Raw genomic sequence first — 10,543 nt, 5'->3', positions numbered from 1 at the left:
GGGCGGGGGGTGGAGCAAGCGATCAGAGGGAGATGGGGGTCCCCTGCCCAGGCATGATTCCTGGGCCAGAGGCATCAGGCCTGGGCGGGGGTCAGAGCCAGTGATCGGGGGGAGATGGGGGTCCCCTGTCCAAGCCTGACACCTCTGGCGGAGGCATCAGGCCTGGGCAAGGGACCGATCAGGCGATCCGAGGGTGATGGGGGTCGACGCCTCTGGCCGAGGCATCAGGCCTGGGCAAGGGCGGAGCCGGTGATCGGGGGGAGAGATGGGTCCCCTGCCCAGGCCTGAATCCTGGGCCAGAGGCATCAGGCCTGGGCCAGGGGTTGGAGCCAGTGATCGGGGGGAAATGAGGGTCCCCAGCCCAGGCCTGACGCCTCTGACAGAGGCGTCAGGCCTGGGCAAGGGGCTGATCCTGCGATTGGAGGGTGATGGGTGTCAATGCATGAGGGCTCCCAGTATGTGAGAGGGGGCAGGCTGGGCTGAGGGACACTCCCACCCCCACCCAGTGCATGAATTTTGTGCACCGGGCCCCTAGTCCTAATATATAAAAACCCTGGGTTCATCACGACTGGAGGCTCGATCAACCGGAAGTCAGTCCTGCAGTCAGCACTGGGTTGCCAGGACGACCCAGCACTGACTGCTATGGCAGCAGGCACGGTGACTCAGCACTGACTGCTGAGGGGGCTGCGAATCAGGCCCAGAGAGAGGCCTGAAGAGAGAAGCAGGATCTGATCTGTAGCCTCTGTGGCAGCTGTTGATCAGCACTTGCCTCTCTATTTCTCTCCTGGCCTGGCCAGCATTTTTCTCCAGGCCTCCACCAGGGCTGCTGATCAGCCCTGCCTTTCTGATCAGGCCCCATTGACAGGCCCAGAGACGCTGACTGGCATAGAAACCAATCAGTCAGAACCAAATCTGGGTGAAGTGCAAGGAGCCAATGGTTGCCTAGGAGGCAGAGCTTTTGACACTGACTGGCATAGAAACAGACCAATCAGAACCAAATTGGCCAGCAGAGGATGGCAATTGGGAGCGAGATCAGGCTGGCAGGGGAAGGCAGTTGGGGGCGATCGGGCTGGAAGGGGAGCAGTTAGGGGGTGATCAGGCTGGCAGGCAGAAGCGGTTAGGGGCAATCAGGCAGGCAGGCAGGCGAGCAGTTGGGAGCCAGCAGTCCCGGATTATGAGAGGGATATCTGACTGCCAGTTTAGGCCCGATCCTTGGCCTAAACTGAGAGTCAAACATCCCCCAAGGGGTCCCAGATTGGAGAGGGTGCAGGCTGGTCTGAGGGACACCCCCTCCATTGGTGCACGAATTTCGTGCACCGGGCCTCTAGTAAGTATATAAGTTCTTTGGTTTATCTCTTCTTGTCCCCCCAACCCCACATTGTGGTATGTCAGTCTGTTCCATGCCTCCCTGCTTCAGGTCTTACTTTGTTGGTCAATTCATTTTGTTCATTACTTTCACAAATAAGTGAGATCATGTGATATTTGTCTTTCTCAGTTTGGCTTATTTCACTTAGCATAATATTTTCCAGGTACATCCACGCTGTCCCAAAGGGTAAGAGATCCTTCTTTTTTATAGCTGCATAGTATTGCATAGTGTAAATGTCCCACAGCTTTTTTATTCATTCATCTACTAATGGACACTTGAGCTGTTTCCAAATCTTAGCTATTGCAAATAACTCTGCTATGAACATAGGTATGCATACATCCTTTCTGATTGGGGTTTGGGGGTTTTAAGATATATTCCCAGAAATGAGATCACTAGGTCAATAATAAATGATCTACCAGTTGATAATAGGATAAGACAATGATGGAGATGACTACACAGGATTTTTGAGAGTATCATTTTTATATAAATCTTTTCTATTCCATATGCAATAGACACAAATATATGTACAAAACACTTTAACTCCTCCAAGTCATTAGAACTATTTTCTCTGATTTAAGGGAAATTACACATTCCCTGATTTATCTTTCTCCCCTTGTATCATCTGTTCCTATAGTGAAAAAGAGCTCTATTTCTCTCTTGCATTTACTATTTCTCTCTCATCAGTTTGAGGTTGCATTTAGGTTGAGGGAATGGTTTACCCAAAATCATCGATTGACCTAATTGTTAAACCCATACTCTAAAACAAAACAAACTCTCTGGCCTTGAACAAAACACACCAAGAATCCAAAGGGACAAGCTTTTAATTTAATGTGATTCCATTTGTGAACTCAGTCTAGTTTTCCAAAATGTGTTCCCAAAATCAGTGGGCCTAAGTGATGCTTTTGAAGAAAATGTTCCACAGCCAAACACACTGGAGTGTAGCAATGGTCCTAGGTCCTCTAGATTTAGCTGGACATAACTAACATGGCACTCTACTGTGGGGTATATTTAGGATATGCTGTATCACAGTCCCTTTTTGAAGATTTACAATATACATTAAAGACTCTAAAAAGCCCTGCACTATAAGAGCTTGTCTGTTTTAGTTTAAAGCAAAGACATTTGACCTCAGCACTCTTTCCTATTTAACACCATAGAATATGTTTAGGAAATGCTTTACCAGAAAATGAGACATCACATAGGATGAATCATAACATCATGGAGCAGTTTACAGACTCTTCAAAATCTCACACTGTTACGTTAACCACAAACAGACACAAAGCTGCCTCTTGGCTTATTAATAGCCAAAGTTGTACATAAAAAGAAGAAATTAAATATATAAATATGAGATGGGAAGCAGAAATTTAAATATCTATGAAAAAATTATTGCAACTAACAAAAACAAATTTTACTTACTAATTGGAATTCCCAATTGTTCTCCACTTGGATTCAAACAGTATCCATTGAAATAAACCCACTAGCATATTTACAGTTCCAAGTATAACACCACAAGTCACCCTCAAATGATTATGTCCTCCTTCAGTGTATTTGTCATTCTTTTTATCATCCAGATCTTAACACCTTCTCTAAGACTTCAAAATGCTCTAGTTTAAGAGCCATAATAGGCAAAGACCCTTTCCACTCTCTAAGTTAAAAGTCAGACTCCCACTTTCCCAGCCTCTCTTGTAGTTAGGACACTGACTTATGACCATGACTTTGACTAGGAGCCCATGATAAACACAAGTGAGGACTGTTCAAGATCCACACTGAGGAAGGTGGCAAGAGCAGCAGTAATAGCTCAATTAGATATTTTGTGTGGGGCTTATGCCAAGGGTCTAGGGTTGGTCATATGACTTATACCTGGACATACATACATCTCATCACCCTGACCACAGAATTGCTTGAAAGACAGGGAGACACATGTGCCAACTCAGTCCACTGAGATTCAATCTGAAAATTTGGGATAGAATTTTGGGGAAGAAGAAACTAGCTTTCCAATAAGATTGACAACTCAGTAGGATGCAAAACTGGACCAATAGTGGCCATTCTATTATCACATGGCAGAATTTACCGAAAACAGAGACCCAGGATTAACAAACATCATCAACTGAGTCTGTGAAGCCAGTACTATTGCTGAACTTACAGTTACATAAATGAGTTCTCTATTTTATTTAGCGAGTTGAGACCAGGATTGTTTTCCATGACAGAATTGCCCTAGATTCCTTCTTTGTAGTCCATGTGAAGTTTGTGCAATAGCTAATAAATCCTATTGTACCTGTATTATTGCCTCAGGTGAAGGGGAATAGTCAATATTGAAATTTAAGCGGAAAGCTGCCTGGCTTTCTAAAGAAGACACTGATGGTTTATGGAATTTGTTCAGCTGGTTGGGTCTAGTACCCTGGGAAAGCATGGCAGAGATCAATGTTATAGATTAACCTCATGCTGCTTGGAGTCCTGCTGATATTCATCTTAATGAAATGCCACATTAGGTAAATTGAATGGATTTGGTCCTGTCAGAATTATCAGAGTGACCAAGAAAGTAGCATACTCTTGGGAAAATTCACCAGAAGTCAAGAGTATATAGAGAGGGGTAGGTATTGTTGAGAGACAATTATCCATGGAGCCTCTGTTTCTGCATGACTTGGGACAACTTTTATTCTAAACTATCTTTTCAAAGATATTTATATAGAAAACAGCTTGGAAGATAGAAACAGTGTCTGCCTGTTGGGCAAAGGAAAGTCCTATTTGCACTCCAGGATAACAAAGCTAATGTCTCCTCTGTAACAAAGGTTGGGCAGATTTGCTAGCAGCACCCTCATAAAATTGGAAATTTTTTAAACTTAGTATACCTCAATCATGACATAAACCTGCATACCAAACATCCACCTGAGCCCATGAGACTGGGGTGTAAAAGGACTGATACAAATATAAAGCTTATGCTGCCCACTGTGTCAACAATAATAAAGTCCTTTGATTCTGACCCAGGAGTCTTCTGCCAGCATCTATAAAACTCTGGCAAGATAACTATTTACCTTGAAGGTATAATAAAATATCAGACCCTTCACACTTTTTAACAAAGACCCAGATTAATATACATAATAATATACATAATTATTAATATACAAAGATAATATGTATATGAGTAGAAAGACTCAATATCATAATTATATCAGTTCTCCCAAAATTGCTCTATAGATTCAGTGCAATCCCAATCAAAATCCCAGCAAGATTTTTCATAGAAACTGACAAATTGTTACTAAAATATATATATTGAAATGCAAAGTACTTAGAATAGTCAAAACAATCTTGGAAAAGAACAAAGTTGAAGGATTTACATACTATATTACCTTAAGACTTACTATATAGTATAACAACCAAGATATTGTGATAATTGTATAAAATTAGACAAATAGCCCAATGAAACACAATAAAAAGTCCAGAAATTCCCCTACACATATATGGCCAAATGAATTTGACAGAAAAACCAATGTACCAATGTAATTCAATACGGAAAGAAAATAATTCTCAAAAAATAGTATTGGGTCTATTGAATATCCAGATTAAAAATTATTTGATCCATACTTCACTTCATACATGAAGACCTACAGTACAAAGCTCCTATAAGAAAACATAGGCAAATATGTTTGAGACTTTGGAATAGTAAAAGATTTTTGAAAAGAATGTAAAAGGCATGAATTATAAAAGAAAAGCATTGATAAACTGAAACTTGAAACTTTTGATAATCAAATGATAATATTGAGAAAATGAAAATGAAAGCTACATACTGGAAGAAAATATTTGCAAGATATAGTTTAAATAGAGGACTTGTATATGGAATGTATAAGGACTTGCTATAAAACTATTTTAAAAGGCAAACAATAAATTTCTTTAAAAAGACAAAAGACTTCAAGTGATGCTTCACTAAACAGAATTTTGCAAATGGTCAATAAATACATGAAAAGATGTTCAGCATCATTAGTTTCAGAAAAATACAAATTAAAACCACAAATAGATACCACTGCACACTCACTAGAGTTACCAAAACTAAAGACTAATAATACAAAAATGTTTGGAATGCAAAGCAACTGGATACTGGTGAAAGCTTAAAATGGTACAACCACTGTACAAAAATGGTAAAATCTTATGTGTTAGAATACAACTACATTATTTAGCAATTCCACTCTTATTTACTTCCTTCCAAAATTAAAATATGTCAATAAAAAGATTTGTATAATAATTTTTATGGAGGCTTTATTCATAATAACATAAAATTAAAAACAACACAAATATCCATCAGCAGGAAAATAGGTAAACTGTGGTATATTCATACAAGTGAACAAACCAATAATACAAACAAATTTATTAATTTAGTATTAATAAATCTCAAAACCATTATCTTGAATGAAAGAAGCTGGACACAAAGGAATATATATGGTGTGACCTCAATTACATGAAGTTTTAGTATAGTCAAAACTAATGTATGAAGCTAGAAATCTAAATAGTGGTTGCCTGAAGGAGAAACAAACTAAAATGTACTCAAAAGAACTTCTTAGGGTGATGAAATGTATACCGTGATAGAGATGATTATTACATGTGTGTAAACATTTGTCAAACTCATCAAAATTTACACTTAAATCTATAGAATTTATTGTAAGTAATTCTCAATTCAAAATGAGAGAAAAAAACAGACTGTAAAATACATTTTATGTAAAAATAATTGACCTTCAAACTGTTCAAGGTCTGACATCCAATTAGATAAGTTGAAGTGGAGGTTATTTGTCCTGTTTCCACAGGTGTGGAGAGAGATATCTTCTCAGACTTTACACAGCTACCAAAGTAGCAATGCCAGGAAAATAATTAATCATGATTTGATAGTGCCTATTTGCAATCAGAAGAAAAAAACAAACACCCTGGATTATAAAAGCAGGTGAAACACACCCAAAAGACCTAGTCAGGCACAATGTTGGCACTCTTGGTTCTCGTGACTTTGGCCCTAGCATCTGCTCACCATTCTGGTGAGCACTTTGAAGGGTAAGTAAACAACTCCTTAAATAAGTCAGTCCTTCTTCCTTGGTAGCTCAAAAAGTTTGAATGTATTACCCAATTTAAAATTTTCTCTTTTTCTTCTGCTCTCTCACCATTCAGTGAGAAGGTGTTCCGTGTCTTTGTTGAAGATGAAAATCACATCAACTTGCTCCATGCCTTGGCCAGCACCAACCAGGTAAATTGCAATTCTGTACTATAGGTTTGGTTCATACTTACTTTAAAATCTTAGAGTGCACTGTTCTTCCATCAAAGGAAGAGTTATGTGAAATATTAGCTATAGCATTTTTGTAGCATGAAGTAAAAACTTGAAAAACATTTAGTGCCTCATATCTTTTTATTCTGCCTAAATTAGATTGCCATAAATCCTATAGTGTTATAAATCCAAGGTAACTTTTTTAAGAGCTGGTAGAGCATGACAACTGGATGAGCTGGCCTGTCACAAATGTCATAGAAAATCTAATGTACAGTCACTTTCCTTCTTAAGCAAAAAAGAAAAATAATCGACTTCAATATTACTGAAAAACTGGGCTTTTGTCCAACTTGAAATTCATTTCCACATCCCATGTATCATCTGTTCTCTTTGATTTTCTTTCATTCCAAATCAAACAGTTTGAGTTTTCATGACCTTGATTCAGGCCCTCTTAATGATATGACATGGGGAGAGGGGGGAGAAGGTAAAAAGATATGGGTGATTTCCATACTTTCTTTTTATTTTCAAGAAACCAAAATGTCTATGCTACTTTAAAAAATTCACTGACCATGGAGTAAAAACTGATATTTTTTATTATGCATGTCATGTGGCAGTAAGATATTGCTGATCACAAATAGTTCAATTAGGCCAAAACTCTTTCTTCATGAATATATAATCTAAAATAATCTACTAGCTCCTAAATATCTATCCATCTCTCTATCCAGCTATCTTTTCTTTCTACAGATTTTTTTTGTTTGTTTTTACCTTTTAAGGTATAGAGGCAAAAAAAAAAAGGTAGACAGTGTCATAACATGAACAGATTCAGAAGTTTAGAATTAAAAGATGATATAAAGTCATCTATTCCAGCCTTCCACTCAAATCTAGAATTTCCTCCATAGAAATAGCATCTGGTTGCTAGCCCTAATAAAACCTGTTTGAGTACTTCTAGGGACAGTAAGAATACTGCTTTTCAGAGTAGCCCATTTGCCTTAAACAGCATTCTAATTGCTATGTGAAGCTGAAAGGTACCTTCTCTAACTTGGACCTAACTGAGATAAATATTGTCTTATTTCTATGATTTATTTTTTCCAGACCTTCCATCATTTATCTTAGCACTGGTTTACAGGCACTTGATCATCCTGGTCACCTCTGAATATTGCTAAGCTTTCTGTCTGTATTTCTTTTTTAAAATGTAGTTCTCAGAATTGACAGTGGACCTCCAGGTGTGCTATGATTAATACATGACACAGACCACTGTCTACCTTCATTTGTAAAGCAGACATTATTATTAATGGGGTCTGCAATTCTTTTTAGCATCTTGAACAGTTATTGAATACTCTTAGCTCATAGTAAACCTGTGTCCAATTAAAACCATTAGGTAATATTTTCTCACATGAGTCATCCTCAAGTAAGATATTCTTCCTTATGTGACTGCAATTTTTTAAACTAAATGCAAGATTTAGATTTACCCCTGAGAAAATTTATCTTGATAGCCTGTTTTCAGCATGTTGAGATCATTTTAAAAATAAATTGTCATCCAGGATCATAATTCTTCTCCCTAACTGCATCACCAGCAAGTTTGATAAGTATTCCTTCTCAACTTTTATCTTTGTCACTTATAAAGAAAAAGATTAAGGAGTCAGGGGTCAGCACAGAACGAGTGGCCTCATTCATGGTCTATTCATTCAATATGTATTTATTTTCACTCTCCAATGTGCCAGACATAGTGTTAAGTACTGAAAGTGATTCATTAACCAACTCTTCTTGGATAAGTTCGCTCAACTACCCATGTTACTGTGGTGTAACCTACAGATAACACTGTGCTTTCCAACTTGTAAAGAGGAATATAAATGAAAACACTTGGTCAATTGCTTTGCTGAGATTCAAATTCAACATGCAGGCTTGAGGTCTCTTCCAATAATAAGATGAAATAATTGGGCCTAACTTATTCTTATTTTAAACAATGCTGGCTCCCAGGGATCACAACTTCCTTTTCTGAGCATTCACAATCCATCTGCTTCCAGTATACCCTACAGCTTTGCCAGAATTCATGCCTGGCCCAGGAGCTCCTGTTACTGAGATTCAACTGTTTTTCTCTTTATGAAATCCAAAACTTGCCCCATCCATTCCTCAGTGATCCCTTCAAACTCTAATTACTCCAAAACTGCTGATAAAGTTCTGCAATTACATCTGCAGTATTTTTTAGTTACTTAAAATTCAGCATTTTATGGTGGTCAAGAGAAGATAATCTGGACTCAGACTGGGCTCTATCATTTGCTAGCTGGATCTTGGTCACCTCTCTGGGTCTCAACTTTTTTGTTAATAAAATGAGGAGAATAATAGTATTTACCTTATAGGATTGTTGTGAGATTTAAAAGAATTAATATAAGTAGAGCACTTAGAAAGAACATATATAATAAGAACTATATAAGTGTTTGTTACATCTGGAATTTGAAAGGCAATTTACACAGCCAGTGTAAATCCCCTCTCTCCTCATCTACTGTGGGCCTCAATGTTCTCTTTCCAAAGAAAGTTATTTCTGCTAAAATTTAACATGACAAATTCTTTATTCATGTTAATTTCATCTCTCTGTATAAGAGGAAGAGATAGTGTTAACTCCTTGGAAAAAAACAAAGCTAAACATGAGTTACATAGGGCTACTTTCTTCTAGCTGCAAAAACACCAAGCTATAGCTCCATGCAGTGGAACTGCATGTTTATTCTTTATTCATTTATTTCCTACATGATTGAAAGATATTTTTATTCTCCTTAGCAATCCGGCAAGTACAGCATATTCTGAACTGTAGCCTTCCTGATAAGATCATTACAAGGGCATCTAGTCTTTGTATTCATCCTTGGCCATGTGTCCTTCCTCCCAGCTTTTGAACATGTCCTTTTGAAAGTTAAATGCATTGGAGAGATCTGTGACCACACTGGACTCTAGCCACCTCCCCCTTTTCATCTGTAATTATATAGTAAATACTTTATCTCCTTGCAATCAGAGTTCTATTTGTTCCTTTATTGGTGACAGTCACCATAAAACCTACTGTTTTCTCTGTACTTTTAAATTTCTGTTTCTCTAGTTTAAGGTACATGTTTATCTGTGCCCAGAGTAACCTGGTTACAGGTTTTCAATGTTCTCGTTACTCCCACTACATTAGTAAGTTCCTCCATGGAATCAGGAGGAATCAGGTCTAGAATAGAAGTCACTTCTACTTCCAAAAAGAAAGGAAAATTCATCAAGATAAATGAAGATTCTATAAGGTGCTAAATTTCTGGTCAAATGCAATGTGAAGAAACAAATTTGTATAAGAACCAAAGATCCTCAACATCAATATTGTTTTATACACCCATTTTATTCCTAATAGAATTTAAGATAAAAAATGTACTTAAGATAAAGTAATGGACATACTACTTTATCCTGTTATTGCAGTAGTTTTGTGATATGTTTTAGGAAGGGCTCTTAAGTTATTAACCAGCTGGTTAATTAAGTTGATATTCCCACTGTGCTATCATCTAAAGATATTCTTTTATCTTCCAACAATTATTCTTTACTAGAGGCCCGGTGCACAAAAATTTGTGCACTCGGGGGAGGGGGGTCCCCCAGCCCGGCCTGTGCCCTCTCGCAGTCTGGGACCCCTCGGCAGATAACAACCTGCTGGCTTAGGCCTGCTCCCGGGTGGCAGAGGGCAGGCCCAATCCCTAAGTGCAGCCCCTGGTCAGGCTCAGAGCAGGGCCGATTGGGGAGTTGGGGCGCCGCCCCGTCATGCACAGAGCAGGGCGGATCAGGAGGTTGCGATGCCACCCTCAGTCACGCTCAGGGTAGGGCCGATTGGGGGGTTGGGCCACCGCCCCCTGTCACACTCAAGGCAGGGTCAATGGGGAGGTTGCGGCGCCACCCCCTGTCACGCACAGAGCAGGGCCCATCAGGGGGGTTGGGGCTCC

The 10,543-nt window shown here is 39.0% G+C and overlaps 1 protein-coding gene across 1 annotated transcript in view; it reads left to right on the top strand.

The window, feature by feature from the left end:
• The first annotated feature begins 6,300 nt into the window (after window positions 1–6,300).
• The window catches only part of CPB1 (carboxypeptidase B1 (tissue)), a 46,978-nt gene continuing 42,735 nt past the window's right edge, over window positions 6,301–10,543 (top strand). Inside the window, exons 1-2 of the mRNA XM_005863488.2 lie at window positions 6,301–6,394; window positions 6,509–6,584. Coding sequence (XP_005863550.1) covers window positions 6,324–6,394; window positions 6,509–6,584 — 147 coding nt within the window. The 5' untranslated portion in view covers window positions 6,301–6,323. The remainder of the gene's footprint in view (window positions 6,395–6,508; window positions 6,585–10,543) is intronic.

This window comes from Myotis brandtii, unplaced genomic scaffold (genome assembly GCF_000412655.1).
Source record: "Myotis brandtii unplaced genomic scaffold, ASM41265v1 scaffold179, whole genome shotgun sequence".
NCBI classification, from domain to species: Eukaryota; Metazoa; Chordata; class Mammalia; order Chiroptera; family Vespertilionidae; genus Myotis; species Myotis brandtii.
This window is presented reverse-complemented; position numbering and strand designations above follow the sequence as displayed.